A 23,999-nucleotide genomic window follows, 5' to 3' on the forward strand; every position below is an offset into this window, starting at 1 on the left:
CAAAGGGTAGAGGTTGGAAAGATTGGTTGGTGGGGTGCATGACGACTTGGGTCCACGTCCCGCATCCTGGTAACACATGTTTGACTTATGAGGCTGAAAGTCGTCGTTAACAATTTAAAGTGGATAATCTTAAAAGATTTTTAAAATTATCCTCATCCGCACCCAGACTCGCGAGGATATAGTCATCAGACATCCGCATCCGTATCCGCAAAAAATATTTTTGAATATCCGCATCCGCAGTGTTAAAAAGTTTATGTCCTCATCCGCATCCGCACATCCGCATTTTTAGACATCCGATACACCTCTAATATATCTACAGTACATCTATATCTATCTATCAATATATCTATCAATATATATATATATATATATATATATATATATATATATATATATATATATATATATATATATGTGTGTGTGTGTGTGTGTGTGTGTGTGTGTGTGTGTGTGTGTAAATATATATGTTGAACAGAATAGAGCCGGTAATTGATAAAATTTTAAGAGAAGAACAAGCGGGATTTAGAAAGGGTCGAGGTTGTAATGATCAGATTTTTATTGTAAGGCATCTAATGCAACAAGCTAATGAGATGAAAATGCCACTTAGTATGTGTTTTGTGGATTTTGAAAAGGCGTTTGATAGTGTTTAGCGTGGAGCTATGTTGAAAATTATGAGATTCTATGGTATACCGGAAAAGTTTGTAAATATTATTAGAAGTCTGCATGAAGGTACTTTTTGTAAGGTAATGGTGGGTGGTTCTTTGAGTGATCCATTTCAAGTTAGGTCAGGAGTGATTCAAGGAGGAGTTCTTTCGCCATTGTTGTTTGTTTTGGTTATGGATTATGTTGTGAAAAAGGTTGTAAGGAGAACAGGTGCAGGAATTAACTGGAAAGAAAATAAGAAGCTGATAGATTTGGACTATGCTGATGATATTGTACTGATTTGCGGAAGTATTTACGAGATGCAGAGGGTGCTCGATTGTCTGGTGGAGGAGGGAGAAAAAGTAGGATTGGTAATAAATTGTGGAAAGACTGAAATTAATAATATGAACGTGGAGAACCAAATCGATTGTGTAATTGGGAATAATGTGGTGAAGAATGTAGAAAACTTTAAATATCTGGGAACGATTGTATCATCTAATGGATCAATAAACAATGAAATTGAGGAGAGGATTAGACTGGCTTGGCGAGCTGTTGGATTGTTGAAATCTGTTTGGAATAATAATATGCTTTCGGTACATACTAAAGTAAAAATTTACAAGTCCATGATTAGACCAGTTTTAATTTATGGGCATGAGACATGGTACAGAACAATTGCAACAGATCAGAAAGTATTAGGATTTGAGAATAAAATACTGAGAAGGATTCTTGAGGTAAAGTGGAAAGACAGAGTTACAAATGAAAGAGTAAGGGATATTACGAGAGTGGAACCAGTTAATGACTATGTGAGCTAGAGGAAGATGAGGTAGGGGTAGGCCGAGGGAAACCTGGTTGAGGACAATGAAAAGAGAGGCAGGAGAGGAGTGTTCGTGGGACCTGAAAGAGATGGTAAGAGACAAATATTGGTGTAGAGAGTTCATATGAGCCTTATGCATCCCGTGGGGTGCCACAGGAAAATATATATATATATATATATATATATATATATATATATATATATATATATATATATATATATATATATATATATGCACTGTATCTAGCTATCAATCTATCCATCTATCTATAAACATATAAATACACTGTATCTATCTCTCTCTCTCTCTCTCTCTCTCTCTCTCTCTCTCTCTCTCTCTATAAATATATATATATGCGATATATTATGTACACGAGTATGTATATATACATATATAAATTGTGTGTGTGTGTGTGTGTGTGTGTGTGTGTGTGTGTGTGTGTGTGTGTGTGTGTGGTGCCCTACACTCTCTTAGTAACCATCTGTATGACTCCCTCAGTAACCATCTATATACTTCGCATCCAGTTTTAACCCATTTGAGCCTAGTGTCCTCAATATTGGGCGGAACTGGGCATTTTCAAAAGTTAATAAGGAAAGGAACCCTGGGGTAGGGATCCATGACCTTTGTGACTTTGAGGCGATAGGCGGAAGGCAGTACACTTAGTACCCTTCCAGCACAATCACTGAAATAGGAGTCCTGGGAGCTGATGGGCTAAACACTGGCAAATCTATATTTCTCTTTAATGATCATGAGAAATGACTACTATTGACAGGGATTGGTAGCATGGGATAAATAGCAGTAGGGAGTGTGGAGGTAACTTCAGATAGAATCTATTCCAGTAGAGTTAGAACAAGACACTGTGTATCCCTTTCCGTCTCAGTTCTCTTTCGGACTACAAGGAAATCTGAGGGACCAAAATACAAATACACTTTCTGCTTTATTATTACTAACTTTCTACAGACAGTTATATTATTATGCCAAACAGGTGCACAATTTAAGACGTTATGCAAGACAGTTGCATTACTTTGGCAAGACCAGTGGAAACACATTACTTGATACAAAGAGGTGTAACTCAATTACAGGTAAATAACACATACATTAAATGCAACTCAGTCAGTTAACTTGGTGACTTACCCGTTGAGTGTTGTAAGTTTACTACAGTTCTTACTAACTTAATATAAGATTATCCACTGAGTTATTTCTACTATTAATTATCGACATGGCCAGGACAAGTGAAACTGTTATTATAGTACTGGTGGATACTGACCAGAAGTTAACTAGCCTTTTAATTGATACTTAGGTCACGTGATATTCTTGCCTTACACACTCACATGTCTTCTCTGATCTCGCTGACTTATGCTCACCAGCACCAAGCTGTCACTCATGGTCGTGACTTCTGCTTCCCTCAGCAGAAATGCTTTGTGTCTCGGACATTGCTCTCGTCGGCCCCCTGTGACTTAGTTTTAGTTCTCTTCTGATCTGGTCACCCGTCTGATTGTCCTTATATACACTTCCTGGAGTACTGCTTTGTCCTGTACCTGGGCTGTCTTGCCTCATACTTGAATCACTGATACTGAAAATTAATGATGTACATACTAGTACTCTCTCTCGTGACCTTTTTTCAACCCATGTCCCACAAGAGATCTTTGGTATTCCACTGAGGATAAAACAAGAGTCTGGCATGTGTCAAGTACCCAGGTGTTTTCTTCTCCTCCTATTATCCCCCATCACTTCCTTCTTCCATTGTGATCTTTGTCTCCTGCAGTCCATGGGCTCTCTCTCTGCAGCTTCCTATGCTTCCTGTGCCTTTGTTCTATTCTCCACATGATGCTTACATTCGAGGATCTGATTATGCTCCCCTAAGTAACCTGTTATACTCTCTGTTCGTAGCTACTGTGTCTCTTCTCCATTTCCTTCTTCTTCCTTGATACCGTCTTAATGTCCAGGCGTCTGACTAAAGTTGCCATCCAGATAAGGCAAGAATGTGAAGTGGGATCATGGGCTGTCCATTTTCTTAATGGCATCATAATCTGCAGCATCACACATGGAGATGTTGCTCTGAGACCTGTTGGGGTAATTAACATATCCAGTGGTTGACTGTTGCCATCCAAACATTCCTTTCCCCATGTTCTCACCCAACACCCCCTCGGTGCAGCAAAGTAGTCCCAGGCCCCATGGATAGGACCCCGGAGTGGTATAACCAACACTATAGTCAGTTTCAGGGAGTCTGATGCACTGATTTTGCCAGCTGAGGACAGGCGGCATTCGTAACACTGCGCGATGCTCTTGGGCGCTGATTGATCAATCACCATCGTGTTTGAATGTGTGCCAAATTGACTTTGTATTCCTACCATAACGCTCCTTTATTTGTAAGCGACCGAATTACGCACATATAAATTGATGCAACGATTATCTTTAATGAGAAATATGTGACTTTTAAATTATTAAAGATAAACCTTATCAACACTGGTAACAAAACTAAGTCGCAACTGCACGCATACGGACAACAGTCATTGACTGGCGGGAATTCAGACGTTTGAGCAAGGTGGTACCGAGGTCCTGTGAAGACTCGAATGTTTTCCCCATCACTGCTACACAGTCTCACAGTCTACAGTCTACACCATGCCCTTCATTACCTCATCCGCTGTAAGATTTCTTGATACCTTTAGTCCTAATTTAGTGGTAGTGTGTGATGATACCATGTACAGTTTACAATTTAAAAATGGTTTTCAAGCAACTACCTTCTGTACTCTTACGTCGTGGCAGTATTAATCTTGGGTCGTAGTTCCAATATTTGTTGGTAATAAATAACACTAAGGATGAACGATTATACGAATTAGTACATTTATTAACAGCAATGCTGGTGTAGAGGTAACGGCGAACAAGATAGTAGGCTATGTTAATGCGAACGTGGTAGTGCCCGAATATGGCCTGTAGGCTAGCTGCAAACGGCTATTCAACCTTTGCTAGCCCTGATTGCTGGAAAAACAGAAAAGAGAGAAAAAAATATCTGTAGGTTTACTTAGTTGTGTTATATTCAGAAATTATGCTAGTATCCTTTTAAAATGTATGAAGCTATTATAAAAATCTTCGTGTCAAAAGACTTGATTGCCAAAAATCCTTTTAAAACACTGAATGTTACTGACGTTGCATAACTGATGACCGGTATTATAATAGAACGCAGCATAAGTTTCTTACTGATGTATGTAATTATTTATTTATACTACAATCCTCACGATTACCGGGTTCATTTGTAGGTTTTTCGTTTGTATTTAATATATTCCTGCTTAGGATGTGTTGCCTGAAGTAAAGAATTGTTGGCAGGCGAGTACTTGACAACATGTAAGGAACCAGGATGACACTACCACTCTACTGCTATTACAGCCACTACCACCACCACCACTACAACAGCAACAACGACAGCAGCAACTACTACTATTACTACTACTACTGCTACTACTACTACTACTACTACAACTACTACTACTACTACTACCTTTCATGGAGCGGTCACTGACAATATGCACGATCACACGGACATGCGTGGTGGTGAAAGACCCCATGGTGAAGCGAGGGATAGGGATGGACGCCAAGATGCGAGAGATATGGAAGCGCTGGGTGGGCTAAATCACCATAGGGAAGTGAATAGTAGTGAAGTTGGGGGTGAGGAACAACGTGAAGTTTATAGTAGAAATAAAACTCAGGATGAAGACCACCATAGAGGAGTGCATGAAAGAGGAAATCATCCATGTAATATACGTCCTCAGAACGGTAGTGACACAAACAACGAGGAAGCAGAACAGCCTCAAAGGTCTGTGCGAGAAGGTCGTCCCACATACTGGATGGGCAAATCCCGATAAAATGCAGTAACCTGGGTGAACACCACATATAATGAAATAGTTGGATAGTCCTCAAGTAACCTTTTTGAACCTCTCAAATGCAATGCTACAACTGACATGATCATGGAAATCACTAGCCTGATAGCCAACTACAACAATAACACACCTTTTGCCTCATTCTCTCTTAAGGTCCTTGCACTAATACCACATCTCTTCCTCAACAAGACCCGTCCAAGAGCTAGCATTGCAGAAAATAGTAAGGCCATCCAAAGGCGGGTTGAAACATGGAAAAGAGGTGAAATCGACGACCTACTTGAGGAAGCAAGGGCCTTACAGATGAGAATAAACAACCAAGGCAGAAGAAATCAGAATACCAACGATGTTGCAAGGATTTTTGGCAGCAAGATGAGACAGCGGAAGGTCTCGATAGCAACCAGATCCCTGTCATCTGAGTCACCAAACGGAGCACTTGACCTGACAGATGAAACAATGCAACAACTAAAAGAAAAATACCCGACTGCACGACAAGCAAGTGCCCAGTCAAAGCTTGACGGCAACTACACTCCTCCCAGTCTCATCAAACATGACAGGATAACTGGAGATATGGTGTGGCGGAAGGCATTGCACACACAGGGAGGGGCAGGACCGTCAGGCCTGGATGCAAAATCTTGGCGAGTAATCCTCAGTAACATCAAGTTTGGGGAGGCAGCAACAGACCTATGTAACACCATTGCCTCACTGGCGAGGAAGCTGGCTTCAAGTCAGTGCAGTAACATCGAAGCACTGAGGGCTTGCAGACTAAACCCCCTTGATAAGAATCCTGGATGCAGGCCCATCAGCGTGGGTGAAGTCTTAAGACGGATTATGGGAAAATGCATCATGGAGGTGGTGAAAGATGATGTGAAGCAGGCAGTTGGCAACCTCCAGGTGTGTGCAGGCCAGCAGGCAGGAGGTGAGGCAGCAGTACACTCCATGAGGAAAATATTTGGGGAATAGGACTGTCAGTCAGTATTATCAGTTGATGCCTCAAATGCATTTAATTCCATCAACCGAGAGGCAATGCTGCACAATATCAAGGTTAAATGCCCAGCATTTGCCCAGTATGTGGAAAACACCTACAAAGAACCAGCAGACCTCTACATTGTGGGTAAGACAGCGGCTCACGATGTCGGTGTAATCCAGTCCACAGAAGGAAGTACCCAGGGGGACCCCGTTGCCATGGCTATGTACGCCCTGGCGATGACAGTGCTGCAACAACAGATCAAATACGAGGCCACCAATGTAAAACAGGTAGCCTATGCAGATGATCTCACGGGTGCTGGCAAGATTGAGGATGTCAGGAAATGGTGGGACCTTGTAACATCTCATGGCCCTGAAATAGGTTACTACCCTAATGCAAGTAAGTCCATCTTGATCGTGAAATCAGCTTACTATCAAGATGCACAAGAAGCATTTAGAGGCACAAATGTGATAGGGGCTGTGATTGAAACTAAGGAATTCAAAGACAAATACGTGAGTGATAAGGTAAAGACATGGGTAGAAGAAATTCATACACTATCCAGCCACGTAAAAACAGAACCCCATGCAGCATACAGTGCATTTACCTATGGTGTAAAGCACAAGTGGACCTTCGTGATGAGGACCGTACCAGACATCGAGTTGCTGCTACAACCACTGGAGGATGCAATCAGGGATTCATTCCTCCCATCTCTAACCAATGACCACATCCCCACACCAGAAGAAAGAGACCTTCTAGCACTACCACCCAGGATGGGAGGCCTTGGCACTATAAATCCAGTAGCCGTGGCAAGCTATGAACACAGAAATTCACTCAGGCTCACCAAATCCTTGTCACAGAAGATCTGCGCCCAGGTTGAGGCGAGTGAAATCGACCACCAAAGACATAAAGACACAGATAAGCATGGAGCGTGAAGCAAGACAAAAAGACCAGCTGCAGCACATAATCGAACATCTAACACCAGACCAGTGCAGAAGAGCTGAAATTGCACAGGAGGTTGGGGCATCGAACTGGCTCACAACCCTGCCTCTCAAGGCAAAAGGCTTCCACTTCAACAAACAAGAATTTATTGATGCCATAGCCTTGAGATACGGGTGGCCAATAGAGAACCTACCTCAACACTGTGCCCGTGGCACTGTCTCTGATGCAGATCATGCAATGGTATGCAAGAAGGGAGGCTTTGTTTGCATCCGACACGATGAAGTACTCGACCTCACAGCCAAAATGCTGCAGGAAATATGCCATGATGTCACGACTGAGCCAGCTCTGCTACCCCTGGTCGGCGAGCACTTCACCCACAGAACAGCAAACACATCAAATGATGCATGAGTGGACGTCAGTGCTCGAGGTTTCTGGACACGTGGGCAGAAGGAGTTCTTCGACATCAGGATATTCGATCCCATGGCAGCATGTCATCGTGAACTGTCTCTCGAAGCCGCACACAAGAGGAATGAACAAGAAAAAAATAGAAACTATCAAGAAACGATCCAACATGTGGACCACGGTCGATTCACTCCCGTTGTGTTCACGACATCAGGTGGGATGGGTCCAGAGGCTGTGAGTTTCTATTCGAGACTGGTAGAGGTTCTTTCTGAGAAGAAACGTCAACCGCAGAGTTCTGTTATGGCCTGGATGAGATGTCGACACTCATTCTCCCTCACGAGGTCTGCTCTGCTATGTCTTAGGGGCACAAGATCATCAGCCCTCAGGCCTGTCTCTCTGGCGGGTATGGATTATGAAGCTACAGTGGTCGAGAGTCGCATAGACCAGCGACTCCAATAGTTTAATGTCTTTATTTACACTGTAATATCAATAAATAAAAAATAAAATAATAATAGTAACGGTAGATGGTTGGTAACCACAGCCGTTGGCGTGCTTGGGGCCAACGGATTGTAATATGAGGGTTAGTGTTAACCTTCACATTACAACTCCAAATGGTGAACTGTATCAGGAAGGTTGGTTTTGATCTTCAGAATATAATTCCTCAATGGATGGAGGTGATTTATCTACTACTACTACTACTACTACTACTACTGCTACTGCTACTACTACTACCACAGCCGCCACCTGCACTGTACGTACAGAGCAGTACACAGGCCCTGAAAAAATCCCAGGGTCCCCAAAATAACTATGGAAGTCAAACTTGAAAAATAATAATGAACGTTCACTGACTTTTGACCAGGAACGGTTTATGTGAAACACAACTGCAGGTAACACTGAAAACAACAAAAGCAACTGGGTCAGCTACAGAACTATTCAGAGGATTAAAGCAGAGGCCTCCAAGTCATGTAATGGTATAGTGTGGTTACCACCTAAACGTGTACAACCATCACCCATCGTAGGAAATCTGGACAATTTTGACCAAGGATGCATCAGACGAGAGCTGCTTGCATTTTATGAATGAGATGAACTGCAAACTATTTCGGCTTTATTAATGAAATTCCAGGAGACTCCCATTAATTTAATGGAGTCACAGACTGCACTGTTTAGAATATTAAGGCAATTGGGATTTAAGTATCAGGTGCAAAGTGGGAGGAAAATATTTTGATGAAAAGGAAGGACGTTGCGGCAGCCAGAAAAGAATACCTTCGAGAAATAAACAACAACAGAGCACGTTCCCATCCCCGTCTGGTGATCTTTTTGGATGAAACATGGATCAACCAAGATATTTGTGTTGAGCGTTGCTGGACTGATCCAGATGGAACAGCTGGCGCTGAACTTAAGACGAGGAGAGGTGCCAGATTCAGCATAGTTCATGCAGGTGGTCACCAAGGCTTCATACCTGAAGCTCTTTTGATGTTCCAGTCCAAGAATGGGTCAGAGGCGGACTATCATGGCGCTATGGACCATCAGCGGTTCAAGATCTGGTTCCAAGAACAATTACTTCCCAACATCAGTGAAGGATCATTAATAGTTTTGGACAATGCACCATACCAATCAAAAATTTTCTGCAAAGTCCCAACAACCAGTATTAGAAAAGATGCATTGCTACAGTGGTTAGCTTCAAACAACATCTCTCATGATCCCTCCACTACTAAATTACAGTTACTTCAAATATGTAAAAAACACAAGTCAAAACAACAGTACGATATTGATCAGATAGCAGTTCGTCACGGACATAGAGTACTCCGGCTACCTCCCTACCACTGCATGCTAAACCCATAGAACGTATTTGAGTACAGGCGAATACTGAGGTGAAACAAAAACTCTAATGGTAACCAGCGTCTAAAGAGAGTTGAAGAAGTAGTCTATGAGGCAATCAACAACGTAACATCTGAACACTGGCGGAAGTGCACTGACCACGCACTAAAAAGAGAATGAATTCCGGGTCATGGACATAGCACAAGATCATTATGTTGAAAATTTTCTAATTAATGAGGCATCTGACAAAAGCAGTGTGGACGATCCCAGTGAAGAGGAGAGTGATATGTTGCATCTTCATCTCTTTTCTGTCGCTACTTTAATGGTCACTGCTCCTCTGAACTGTCTGCATGCATTCCTCCACCTCTACGACGGGTGCATAGCACCCGTATAGCAGCAAACTCTCATCCCTTTTCTGGTCAACTCTCTAATGCAAGAGTTAACCGTTACTCCCGGTCCTTCATTTATACAACAGGTCAACTCTGGAACTGTCTCCTTCTGTCTGTATTTCCTGCTGCCTATGATCTCCAATCTTTCAAACGCAGTGTGTCCAGGCATCTCGAAATGAATGGATCTTGAATTTGGCTGTCTCTTGCATTTTGTTTTTCTCTTGGAGGGAACTGTTATTGCGGGCTCATGGTCTTTGGTTCCTTCTTCCTCGCATAAAAAAAAAATATATATACAACCTTACCCTAGAAACGCATAGCATATCTTTTAGTAACAATGATTTGTGAGAGTACACACACACACACACACACACACACACACACACACACGTATATCTCACTGGGATCAATACATGCTCTTCTCATGATATATACACATTTTCATTAGCTTCATAGGTAACAGTAGCTTTTAAAATCTGCATATATAGTGAGAGTCAGTTAAATTATTTCTTACATTATTAAGTTTGGTGTTTGATTTTCCTGAACCTTTTCATAAGTATCATGACAGACAGACAGACAGATAGAAAGGAGCCGGGGAAATAATGGACTACATCTTTGAAGAATGAACCTAATATTTGTTAATGGCGGAGAAGAGGAAAGGAAGATAAAAACAAATCCCATGAGGAAAAGCTACTTGAACCATGCTGCTGTAATATATCCACTTACAAGGTGAATAAAGTTAAACATAATGAAATGACAATATAAACAAATAAATCACATCATTAGGCCTGCTTCAGTCGCTGTCTCTTGTCTGCATGCGTGCAGCTGCGACTTTAGTCGTTCAGGTTTATCTCTAACAATTTAAATGGCACATATTTATTATTAAAGATATCTGAATGGTGTTAAGAAACACGAGTCTGAGACAGAAATTCATTCCTGATTAGTTTCGCACGGAGGCCCTTCAGAGGAATGTATTTTTCCGAGTCAGTCTGACTTATATGGCCAGATGCTGGATCACACACTTGATTAATCCTTAGTCTGGAGGTCGCTGATTGATCCGTTACCTTTCTCTCTCTGACCTGATTATCTGCGCTGCTATGTGAGATCACACCACGTCACCTACTCTTTTCTTGTTATTATTTTTGTTTGTTACATAGAGTGCCTCCAAAGTTTTTCATTGTGCCTTTACTAGATTATTCTGTTTCACTCCATTTTGGTAGATGATGTTTTTCATCTATGTGGTTGACCAGGGCACTAGATATCAGATGATATGTTACATCAGTTTTATGCTCCCTCAGCCTCGTTTCTATGGCCCTACTGGTTTCTCTACAGTAGGCTGGTTCGCAACCACTACAGGGTATATTGTATACTATGCTATTTTTATTTTGAGGGCGTCCTGTTTTCTCTCTTATTATGTCAGTTATTTTCTTACCTGATTATGCCACTATGTTTACGTTGGTATGGCGTAGTGTTTTCGAAGACTCATGACTATATCCGAATTTTGTACTATTAGGTGCTTATCCTGTCTTTTGTCTGACTTTCCTCTTTCCATTAATTGCTTTTGCTTTTTCTTTCAGTGTGACTAGAAGGCCCTTGAGGCATCCAAGTTTTAGAAAGGCACTAATGATGTAGTCTAATTCACTTTGGAGATACTCTACACTGCAGGTTATAAATGCTCTTTGAAAAAAAAAAAAAAAAACAGTTACCAATCCTTTGTTTTGTTATCATGAGCGCTGAAGTAGTGAATGAAGTCATCCTTGTTGATTGGTTTCCTGTACACAGTGAATTTTGCTTGATCACTGAATCTCATAAGTACGGTGTCCAAGAAAGGTATTTTACCATCATTTTCTTCTTCCTCTGTCAACTTTATCTTTTCATTTACATTATTTAGTTTTGGAAGTAAATTGTCAATGTTGGTGTTTCTGTCTGTAATCACTAGTACATCATCCACATATCTATAACACTTTGTACTTTTCGGCACTATGTTTTTGTAATGATCCCTTTCAAGCATTTCCATATATAGAGACGCCATCACTGGACTAATTGCTGGCCCCACTGCCAGGCTCTCGTCTTGACGATATTCCTTGTTGTTGAATCTGAAAGCACCAAAATTTGCACACATGGAAACGAGGATCCCGTATTCGCATTTTCTTACTGGTAAATCCTCCTCACTCATAAGGTCTAACACTTTTTCCACTGCACTTATCGTACCGCCCGCTGGGACGTTTGTCAATAGTGACTTCACATCAAAGCTCACCATCTTCTTGCTGCGAAAATTCACTTCCTGCAGCCTTCCCATCAGGTCGGACAAGGTTTTCAAGTGGGAATCGCTCATTTTCCCCACGGCTGAGGAGAGTGGCTTAGCCAGACATTTAGCTAGCCTGCAGGAAGACCAGACATTTAGAGGGAGACAGTTCCAGAGTTGACCTGTTGCATACGTGAAGGACTGTGAGTAAATGTTAACTCTTGCATTAGAGAGACAGAAATAGGGTAGAGTTTGTTGCTAGACGGGTACAACAGACACGCTGTGATGGTGGAGGGATGCAAGCAGACAGTTCAGAGGACCAGTGACCATTGAAGCAGCGACAGAAAAGAGATAAAGATGCAACAGTGTAACGAAGACATAGGTTGACGGGAGCCAGCAAAAGGAGAGCTAATGAGAGCAAAAACCTTTGTCCAACTTGTTGAGAAGAGCTGTATGTGGAGAGCTTCCCCACATGTAAGAGTTGTACCCTTCACAGGAACGAATAAAATCAGTGTATAAAGTCAACAACTGTGCAGGGGTAAACAAGGCACAGAATCAGCCCAGCACACCTTATCTCTTGGGGGCTGATTGTACAAGAAGGTAAAATGATCTTTCCAAGATAAGTCCCGAGAGAAGAAAGCCCCAAGTATGTTTAGAGATGAAGCTGGATTGAGTTGGATATTGTTAAAAATTAAAGGATACTCCTGCGGAAGATTTTGTCGGGTTGAAAGATGTAAGAAATGTTTTTGATGCATTAAAACAATAGTACTTTACTCCAATCAGAGATATGAGCCAAGTCAGATATTAGATGTGCCATATCCTCATCCCCTGTTTGTCGAAGTAACTGTTGAGATGATACTACGGGAAGCGAATTGAAAGGTGAAGGGTGGAGTCATCAGAGTCTGAGTAGATAGGATTAGATGTGCAACTTAAAAGGTCATTGATGAATAGAAGGAAGAGAGTTGGCGATAGGACAGAGCCCTAAGAAACACCACTACTGATAGTTCTAGAAGAAGAACGATGGCCGTCTATAACAGAAGCTACAGAAGAACCAGAAAGAAAACTAGAGATGAAGGCACAGATGGAAGGATAGAAACCGTAAGAGGGCAGTCTGGAATTAAAGAGTTATGCTAGACTGGATCGAATGCCTTTAATATGTCTGCAATGGCAAAAGTTTCGTCAAAGTCCCGAAAGAGGATGACCAGGAGTCTGAAAGGTAGGTGAGAAGATCGCCAGTGGAGCGTCCCCGGCGAATTCCAAAATTATGATCAGAAAGAAGGTTGTGGTAGAATAGAAGCCTTAAAAATCTTTTGTTAAGAACAGAATCAAAAACTTTTGAAACACAGGCTGTTAAAACGATTGGGCAATAGTTTGAGGGCTGGAAATGTTCATCCTCCTTTGGGACAGACTAAATGGGAGCAAACATCCAGCAAGAAATGAAGGCACAAGTTGACAGACAGACGAAAGACTTTATCCAGGTAGGGTGTCAGCAGAGAAGCACAGTTGTTGAGGACAATAGGCTTTGTTAGTACTGAAGCCAGTGATGACAGAAAATACATCAGTTGAAGAATTATTAATGTCAGCAACGATGAAGTCAGAGGGGGAAAGTGATGGACGACCAGCACCGGAGTCATCTAAGGTGAAATTGGAGGAGAAAGTTTGAGTGACAAGTTCTGCATTATCAGTAGTGGAAATAGCTACAGGGCCATCAAAATGGAGAAGAGGATGGAAGGGTGATGAGCTAAACTGATAGCACGTTTTTGGCCTGGTGCCAGGAGTGGTAAGAATTTGAGCTGGAGTGTTCACATCATTTAGTGTGAATGAAATTATTTTTAATAGAGTGAAGATCAGCACAGTTCTTGGCAGAAACATAAAAGAGATGAAACTCAGAGGTGGGATGGCTCTGCTACTTGTTTTAGACATTCTACTTGTTGTGGACAGCATCAGAACAAGTGTGATTAATTTTTTTTTTTTTTTCCATTAGCCACAGGATATGAGAAAAGGAATGTATACTTCCATGCCGGAGAGAATAACCTCCGTAATGCACAAGGCACACTCACATGGCTCTTGCCATGGAAGCAATAATAATTCCAGGGAAAATGTAAGAGGTACTACCTGGGGGCTTCCCAACAGTAGCTCGAAAGTGCCACAACTGCCGCATCTTGGAAGGGTCCACAGGCCTTATTAGAGTGACAAGACAGTTTTTTTTTTTTTTTTTTTTTTTTTTTATGTGTCCGACTCTGGGCATAGGCTTCACAGCCTGCTTTCAAGGCCCAGTAGTCCTCCTACATACCATACACCTTTTCTACATGTCACCACTTCGGCGCTAACACCCACCGTCCATACTGAATACATGCTAGGGCTGTCTCATACAGAACTGGTGTACTGGTATTAGCGGGGGTACTTTTATGACATGTCGGCGGGTCATCTGGTAGATCAGGAAAGTCTGCATTTATGAAATTCAAATCTTTAAACTGTTCCCTGCCCCAGCCGGGATTCGAAACTGGGTCCATCAGGACTGCAGGCCGTTAAGCCCAATGGAGGAAAAAAAAAAAATGTTGTATGCAGAAAGATTCTTTGGTAGGAATGGGTCAAGTATGTTTGAATTCTCTCCAAGGTCGTTAAGGATCTGGGTAAGGTGCTGAACAAGTTGCTCAAAGTTATTAAGGATTGAAAAGATGTAGCCTTGCTTAACAAGTGCATCAGTGAAAGGAGCGGAGAGCCAAAGGTTGTGGTGAAGAATGAAATCACCTACAGTGAAGATTTCAGAGAAAGGAGAAACTGATAGGATTTCTTCCATCTTATTGGTAAGATAATCAAAGAATTTTTCTTATTCAGTAGAATTAGGGTAAATTTTTTAAATAACAGAACAGAGGAAGGAAAAACAAATGTATAAAAAAATGATCCATACACCAGATTACTGGCAACCTCCATTCACAAAAAATCAGTAACAGCTGAACTTGAACACCCGTAGGTTGAAGTTTGGGGGAAAACAACTCTGGGGAAGCGATTTCTAGAGAGGTGTAGTTCGGGGAATAAAAGAATTCTGATAGAAGTTCTGCAATATGGCTGTGTGACATTCCAGTGATGAGCACTATCAGATGCCCGTGTAGCACGAGGGAAGGCATGGAGACGTGGCACAATGGACTCAACTTCGTCTGAACATTTGCCATAAAAGCATCAGTAAAATAATGCAAGGAGGCAACACTGCTTCTTACTTGTAGGGGAGGTAGGTTATCTATAATAGCAGGGTTGTAAATAGTTCCAACAGCTTTGTTCTGAATTTTGTCTAGTTGTTTAGTGCAACCTCTCCACATCCATTGCACACGGGTGAATAATAATCTAGCTGAGAATGCACATGACTCATAAATCATAGTTAACTGCTCGTCAGTGAAGAAGTTACGGACTCCGAACAAGAATCCAAGTATCTTTGAGGCGGTTTTAAGTGATCTGACATGAGAGGTCCAGCAGAGGGCATGGTTCAGTGAAACACTGAGAATTTCAATACTTTTGGAGATGGTAATATTAGTAGCATTGAAGGTAATACATGAATCTGACAATATGTGGCTGTTAGTAAATTTTTTTTTTTTTTTTTTTTTTTTAAATAACAGAACGGAGGAAGGAAAAACAAATGGAGAAAAAAAATAATCCATACACCAGATTAATGGTGTCCTCTGTTCATAAAATGTCTGTAACAGTTAGACTTGAACAGCTGTAGGTTGAAATTTGGAGGAAAACAACTCTGGGGAAGCGAGTTCCAGAGAGATGCAGTTCGGGGAATGAAAGAATTCTGATAGGCAGAAGTTCTGCAATATGGTTGAGTGACATTCCAGTCATGAGCGCTACCAGATGCCCGTGTAGCACGAGGGAAGGCATGGAGAGGTGGCAACATGGACGCAACTTCATCTGAGCATTTGCCAAAAAAATATCTGTAAAATAATGCAAGGGAGGCAACATTCCTTCTTACTTGCAGGGGAGGTAGTTTATATGTAATGGCAGGGTTGTTAATGATTCTAACAGCTTTATTCTGAATTTTGTCTAGTTGTCTTAATGCAACCTCTCCACAACCATTCCACAAGGGTGAGCAATATTCAAGCTGAGAGCGCACATGACTCTTATAAATTATAGCTAACTGCTCATCGGCGAAGAAGTTACGGACTCTGTACAATAATCCAAGTTTCTTTGAGGCGGTTTTAGCAAGTGATCTGACATGAGAGGTCCAGCTGAGGGCACTGTTAAGTGAGACACCAAGAATTTCAATACTTTTGGAGATGGGAACATTAGTAGCACTGAAGGTAATGTACGAATCTGGCAATATCTGTCTATTAGTAAACTGTATATATTTAGTTTTACTAGCATTAAAAGAGACAAGGTTGTTTTGTCCCCATTCACTGATTGTAGATAGATCTTGATTTATGGAGATGGCTGTATTGAGCTGAGAGGTAGAGATATTAGACTTTGTAAATGGATGTCTGAGTGTGAATGAACTATGTAGTGTTGAGTCATCTGCATATGAGTGAATGGGATTGTGAGTGACAGATAAGAGATCATTAATATGAACCAGAAATAGGGTTGGCGCCAGAACTGATCCCTACGGCACGCCGGTGTTAATTGAGTGGAAATTCAGAATATACATCATCTACTTTTACTCTTATTTTCCTGTCACTAAGATAAGAAGAAATCAAAGGAACAAAAGACGTTAGTCCATAGCAAGGGGAGTTTGGACAGCAGGGAACGGTGCCATACTCTGTCGAAAGCTTTAGAGATATCAAGAGCTACTGCATGAGGTTTCTCCAAAAAGATCAATTGATTGATGGATGGTATGAGTTAAGAGATTGAGTATGTCAATGGTGGATCTTTCGTGGCGAAAACCGTATTGTCTATCATTAATTAAGTTGTTGGATTCAAGATGTTTAACAATATGCTTATTCATTAAAGTTTCAAATACCTTACCAAGAGAAGATGTGATAGCTATTGGTCTGTAATTGGAGGGGTCAGACGAACTTCCTTTCTTCGGAACTGGGTGGATATTGGCTTCTTTCCATGAATTTGGGAATAAAAGTACGTATGCATAGTCTGAATAATTTAGCTAGGACAGAGGCAAGTTCAGGGGAACACTTTTTCAAAACAATTGGCGGAATTCCATCTGGACCTGGAGCTTTGTTGGTAGGTAAATTGTCTAGGATGGATTTTACAAATCTTGTCTGTATTTTAAGTGGGGCAATTTCGGGAGAATCAAGTTCCAGTACTGAGACATTCTGGCTGGTATCATCTATTGTAGAGTTTCTTGCAAAGGTACTAGCAAAGATATCTGCTTTCCCACGTGGGTCATTTGTAATATTGCCATCTGAAGATTTTAGTGGGGGAATGGAAGATGACTTGTTAAAGTTATTATTAAAAGAATTAAGAGTTGACCAGAATAATCTATTGTCATTAGGGTTGTTAAGTAGTTTTGATGCTTGCTTTTGAAGAAAGTTTGATTTAGATAGATTTAATACAGCTTTTGCATGATTTCTAGCAATTTTAAATTGGGAGAGTGATTCAGGTGTTTTTGATTTTAAGTAAGAGTTATATGCTAATGACTTTTGGGCTGTTGCTCTGGCACAATTGCCATCAAACCATTTTGGAGAGTTTGATCTTTTAGTGAATTGTTGACTTGGTATGAATAAATCCATACCAGCTAGTATTAAGTCACAAATGTGGGACTGGGTAGAATTGGGATCACTAGAGAAGAAAAGACTGCCATGGAACATCAGCAAGATAATTTCTAAATCCATCCCAGTCTGCCCTGTCAAAGTGCCATCGGGTCACCCTGACAGGTTCGGAATGGGGAGGTGTAGGAGGGTTAACTAATGAGGCTTTGATGAGATTGTGGTCAGAGGATCCAAGTGGTGACAGTACCTCTATCCTGTATTGATCTGGATTATTTGTCAAGAATAAATCCAAGAGATGGGCATTATGGTCAGGATTATCAGGTATTCTGGTTGGTTGCTTTACCAACTGGGTGAGATTAAACGATTCCGCAAAACAGCTCGCATTCTAGACCAGCGTCGTCAGTCCGGGCAGAATGCAATAACCATTCAACATTGTGTATGTTAAAATCACCCAAAATGGTAATTTCATTGCCAAGGGTAAGGTCAAGGTTACTCAACTGAGTGGATATGGAATCAAATACACTGGGTTCCGAAGAAGCATTGGGGGAACGATAAACTACACAGATATATTTGGTAATGTTTTGGCAATTTAATTTATATAATGAGTAATCAAAACTGGATGAAGTGAAGTTTAAAATAGTATCAACTGCATGTTGGGATTTGATATAACAACAGGTGCCGCCCTTGTTTCGAAAGTTTGTAAGGAGATGGTAACCGGGAAAACAAAATGGAGATATATCGGTAGAGGGTGAGATTTGTGGTTCTGTGAGGAAAAGGGCCAAAGGGGATATGGACTGAAGGAAAAAATGAACTGAGTTTAAGTTTGTGGTAAGGCCGCGGATGTTGGTAAAGAATAAGGCCGCACCGTCACCTCTTCGCCAACGAGCATTCCCGGAAATAGCAACAGTCGCTGCTGGCACAGTCGCTTGATAGCGACCGGGAGGACCCTGTGCCTCCAGCCCTACCCTGCCGGTGGTGGCAATCCGAGATACCACCTCATTTGATTGTGAGATTGCAGCGGCCATTACTAAAGATGTGAATAGAAGGTGTGATATGTTATGCGCATGTAGTGTGGTGTAGACAGTTGAAGGTAGAGGTATCATGAGAGCATGCTGGCCTACTCTCTGTGTAAATGAATGCACTGAAAATGTTCAGAAAAGGGAGATGGTCAGGATCAAGTCCTGAGGGCTGGTGAAACGGGAGCTCCAGCTCTCCCTGTCACCAGCTTGCCATCAACCTCGGGAGTACTGCCCTGTTCGACTGGTGCTACAGTCTACTCCCTTGTACATGTATTTGATTTTACTAGCATTAAATGAGACAAGATCAATTTGTCTCCATTCATTGATCTTAGATAAGTCTTGATTTTCGGAGATGGCAGGACAGATATATTTATTCAGAGAATGACAGGAAAGCCGAAGCCAGAGAGTAAAAAATTCAGAAAATCAAGTCCAGGAACACGAGAGCAAGATATGCTGTTGCATACAGGTACACAGCTGTCACCATTGCCTTTGAACTGAGTATAGAGAAAGTAAGAGGATACAGAGAAGGGGTTTGCTATCATTGCCTCAGAAAGTTTAGTCTCAGTGAGGAAGAGAAGGTGGGGTTTAGAGGAGGAATGATGTTGTTCAACAGAAAGAAATTTAGGGGAAGGGCTGCAGATGTTGCAGAAATGATGAAGTGAGTCAGACAGTAGTTCCAGGCATCTCACTTGGTTGTCACCGGGATAGTGGCTGATGGTGGTAGCTTTGATGTCCCCCCCCCTCCGCCTCTCCCTTAGGAACAGTTAGGCTTTGGACTGTACTATCATTCATCCTTGAGCATCAGTCATCCTTACTATAGAAAATCTGGGATGTCCGTTTTGGCAAAACCCAGGTCGTGAGTCTGAATGCCACAATAGTCGCAAGATTGGGTAAGAATGTGCTGCATGAATATAGCATGTGAATTTTAAATGTTTCTTCATTTTAACCCGCAAAAGCTGGGCAGTATTTAACAAAGTCATCACCTCATTACTGGCAATTTTCTGGAAAATGCAGAAAATTAGTTGTTTTCAAACCTTAATATCTCAAAACTAGAGCACTTAGGGAAACATTGATGACAGTTTTACTCATCATCTTTTCATTTTGCGGATGAAAATATCCCCAGGACTCTAGGTCGTTGCACTAATGGGTTATGACGTGGGGAAGAGAACTAATTTTCGCCGTGAGAGCAACATAGAGCAGGACGTGTTCGTGAATCTGCCTGCGACGCCGACTATGGTTTTGCCCTCAACTTGATAACTTACTCCAGTACTAGATAAGCTAGACACTGTTGCATCCAAGGCATGCCTTATGGCACTATCACTGTGCTGTTTTTCTAGTATTCTTGGAAAAATGCTTGGCAGGGGTGGATGATCCAATTGGCTACAGGCAGCATGGACAGAAACAAATAAGACCCTGAAGAAAGCATTGTACACCTGGCAAAGGCAAGGGACAGACTGACTCTTGCCCTCCCTACCCTTTGGTGGTGAGATGAAATGGCGGCCCATTCAAACGGTGGTGGGAAAACACTTACATGTATAGCCGCTGCCTGGTGGCCTCGTAGCAGCCCGATTGTGATGTGTATACACCTTAGCCTGCGGATGGGGTTAATAAATAGTACATTTTGCAAACCCATTCTAAATGGACTAAATTTGTAAAAAATTACAATAAAACGTATATAGGGAGTAGACTGTACAGGAAAGGTTTTAGCACCAGTCGCACAGGGCGGTACTCCCTGAGTGGATGGCAAGCTGGTGACAGGGAGAGCTGGAGCTCCCGTTTCACCAGCCCTTAGAACCTGGTCATGACCCTTTGCTGAACATTTTCAGTGCTTTCACTTACACAGAGAATGGGCCAGCATAATCTCATAATACCTCTAACTTCAACTGTCTGCATCACACTACATGCACATTAGATACCAGACCTTCTATTTCCATTCCCACATAGCAATGGCCGCTACATTACTACCTACAAATCAGGTGGTATCTTGGTTTGCCGCCTCGTTCCCCACGGAATCCCAAATCTCACCCTCAACTGAAATATCTCCATTTTCTTATCCTGGTTACCAACTCTTCACAGACTTCCATATTAAGGGTGGCAACTGTAATTATCTCAGATCTCAATTAACAGTTGACACTGTTTTGAAATTCACTTCAACTAATTTTGATTATTTTCTATATAAACTAAATTATCTAAATATTACTAAATTATTTGTGCAGCCTACCCCTCCCAAAATGCTTCTTCAGAATCATGTGTATTTGACTCCATATCCACACCCTTAGCACTGAAATTACCATTTTGGGTGATTTTAATGTACATAATGTAGAATGGTTATCGCATTCTGCCAGGACTGAGGATACTGGTCTAGAATGCGAGCTATTTGCAGAATCGCTTAATCTCACGCAGTTTGTAAAGCAACCAACCAGAATACTAGATAATCCTCACCATAACGCCTATCTCTTGGATCTATTCCTGACAAATAATCCAGATCAGTAAAGTATAGAAGTACCGTCACCACTTGGATCCACCAACCACAATCTCATCAAAGCCTCATTACTCAATTCCCTCAAACCTCCCTGTCCTGAACCTGCTTGGGTGACTTGATGGCACTTTGATAAGGCAGACTGGGATGGATTCAGAAATTATCTTGCTGACATTCCATGACGGTCTTTCTTCTCTAGCGATGCCAGTTCTACCAAGTCCGACATTAATGACTTAATACAAACTGGTATGGAATTGTTCATACGAAGTCAACAGTTCACTAAAAGATTGGACTCCCCCAGATGGTTTGATAGCGATTGTGCCAGAGCAAAAGCAAAAAAAAAAAAAAAAAATCATTAGCATATAACTCTTACTTTAAAAATATGAATCACTCAGACAATTTAAAATTGCTGGAAAACATGGAAAAGCAGTAATAAATTTTGCTAAGGCACACTTTCTTCATAACCAATCATGCAAACTACTAAACAGTCCCAATGACAATAGAATATTCTGGTCAACTCTCAGTTCTTTCAATAACAACTTTAACAAGTCATCAATCATTCCCCCACTAAAATCTTCAGACGGTACCAATACAAATGACCTGTGTGGTAAAACTAATGTCCTTGCCATTACATTTGCCAGGAATTCTGTGTTAGAGGAAATCAGCCAGAATGTCCCAGTACTTGAACTTGACTCTCCCGAAATTGTTCAACTTCAGATAGAGACTAGGTACATGAAATCCATTGCAGACAATTTACCAACCAACAAAGCTCCAGGCCCAGATGGAATTCCTCCAATTGTTTTGAGAAAGTGCTGCCCAGAACTTGCTTCTGTTCTAGCCAAGTTACTCAGACTATGCATACATAATTCTTTGTTCCCAAATTCTTGGTAAAAAGCCAATATCCACCCAGTGCCGAAGAAAGTAAGTTTCTCTGACCCCTTTGATTACAGAGCAATAGCTATCATATCTTCTTGTCGTAAAGTATCTGAAATCGTAATGAATAAACACATAGTTCAACATCTTGAATCCAATAACTTAATTAGTGATGGACAGTATGGCCTAAACACATAGCTGAACATCATGAATCCAATAACTTAATTAGCGATGGACAGTATGGCTTTTGCCACAAAAGATCCACCATTGATATACTTAATCTCCTGAATCACACTATCCATCAATAAATTAACCAACATGGAGAAACTAATGCATTGGCCCTTGATATTTCTAAAGATTTTGAGAGAGTGTCACCACTCCCTGCTATCCAAACTCCCTTGCTATGGGCTAACGTCTTTTATTCCTCTGATTTCCTCATATCTCTGCGACAGAAAGATAAGAGTAAAAGTGGATGATGTGTATTCCAATTTCCGCCCAATTAATGATGGCATGCCACAAGGATCAGTTCTGGCTCCAACCCTATTCCAGTTTCATATTAATGATCCCTTATCTGTGACCCATAATCCCATCCATTCTTATGCAGATGACTCAACATTCCACAGTTCATTCTCTCTTAAACATCCATTTTCAAAGTTTAATATCTCTAACTCACAACTCAGTACAGCGATCTCCAGAAATCAAGACTCATCTAGGATAACTGAATGGGGACAAAATAACCTTGTCTCATTTAATGGCTGTAAAACAACATATATACAATTTACTAATAGACAGATGCTTCCAGATTCCTATATTACCTTCAATGTAACTCATATTCCTAATTCCAAAAGTACTGAAATTCTCGGTGTTTTCACTTAAGAATGACCTCTCATGTCAGATCACTTGCTAAAACTGCCTCAAAAAAACTTCGGTTATTGTACACAGTTCGTAGCTTCTTCCCTGACGAGCAGTTAGCTATAGTTTATAAGAGTCATGTGCGCTCTCAGCTGGAATATTGCTCACCCTTGTGAAGTGGTTGTGGGGAGGTTGCACTAGGGCAATGAGATATAATTTAGAACAAAGCTGTTAGAATTAATAGTAACCCTGCTATTGCAAATAAACTTCCTCCCCTACAAGTAAGAAGGAATGTTGTCTCTATTGCATTATTTTACAGACACTTTTATGGCCAATGCTCAGACGGAGTTGCATCCACTGGGCCACCTCTCCATGCCTTCCCCTGTGTTACGCGGGCATCTGGTAGCCCTCATGACAGAAATGTCACACTGACATTTTGCAGAACTTCCGCCTATCAGAAATTTTTTATTCCCCGAACTGCATATATTTTGAACTCACTTCCCCAGAGTTGTTTCCCCCGAAACTTCAATCTACAGCTGTCAAGTACAACTGTTGCAGGTTTTTAATTTATCCTCTTCTGCCATTGTTTGCAAGAATCATACATTAAAGATATCCTGATCTGAATGTATACTCGTACGAGCAAATTGAATATGTTATTGCATTCTTCATAGACTTCCATGGTATGTTTCCTGCCAGCTCAACAGTCAGGACCTATACTGCAGTATATCCAGATTATGTGCGCCTTTACTCATGTAGCAGTACAGCATATGATCCTAAATTTATATTGCAGGATATAAATATATAGCTATTAAAGAATAATTTTCAGCGTGCCGGCTCCTTTGCTTCCGTATAAGCTGGTTGAATGATGACTTTCTTTCCACCATCAACACATGAGGGATGCACAAACACTCCTCCATTTTTTTCCTTCAATATTTTTCCACACCTTTCATCTAGCCTTGACAAGCAGATCATGTTGGACAATATAGGTTATCAAATGTGTTTACTGTCCTCAGTGGTACTGCGAAAGTTGTTCATT

The 23,999-nt window shown here is 41.2% G+C and overlaps 1 protein-coding gene across 1 annotated transcript; it reads left to right on the forward strand.

Annotated features, from left to right (window-relative positions):
- Positions 1-8,861: 8,861 nt before the first annotated feature.
- LOC145399730 (uncharacterized) lies at positions 8,862-9,479 on the forward strand. The gene has a single exon (XM_080272278.1). It carries the CDS (start codon positions 8,862-8,864, stop codon positions 9,477-9,479), a length of 618 nt encoding a protein of 205 aa, XP_080128404.1.
- The last annotated feature ends 14,520 nt before the right edge of the window (positions 9,480-23,999 follow it).

The sequence above is a fragment of the Coenobita brevimanus genome, chromosome 50 (genome assembly GCF_032717465.1).
Source record: "Coenobita brevimanus isolate Jiangsu-jjx chromosome 50, ASM3271746v2, whole genome shotgun sequence".
NCBI classification, from domain to species: domain Eukaryota; kingdom Metazoa; phylum Arthropoda; class Malacostraca; order Decapoda; family Coenobitidae; genus Coenobita; species Coenobita brevimanus.

Excerpts from the sequence above, each read along its gene's own strand:
- LOC145399730 (XM_080272278.1), top strand. The coding sequence starts at position 8,862 with ATGAAAAGGAAGGACGTTGCGGCAGCCAGAAAAGAATACCTTCGAGAA.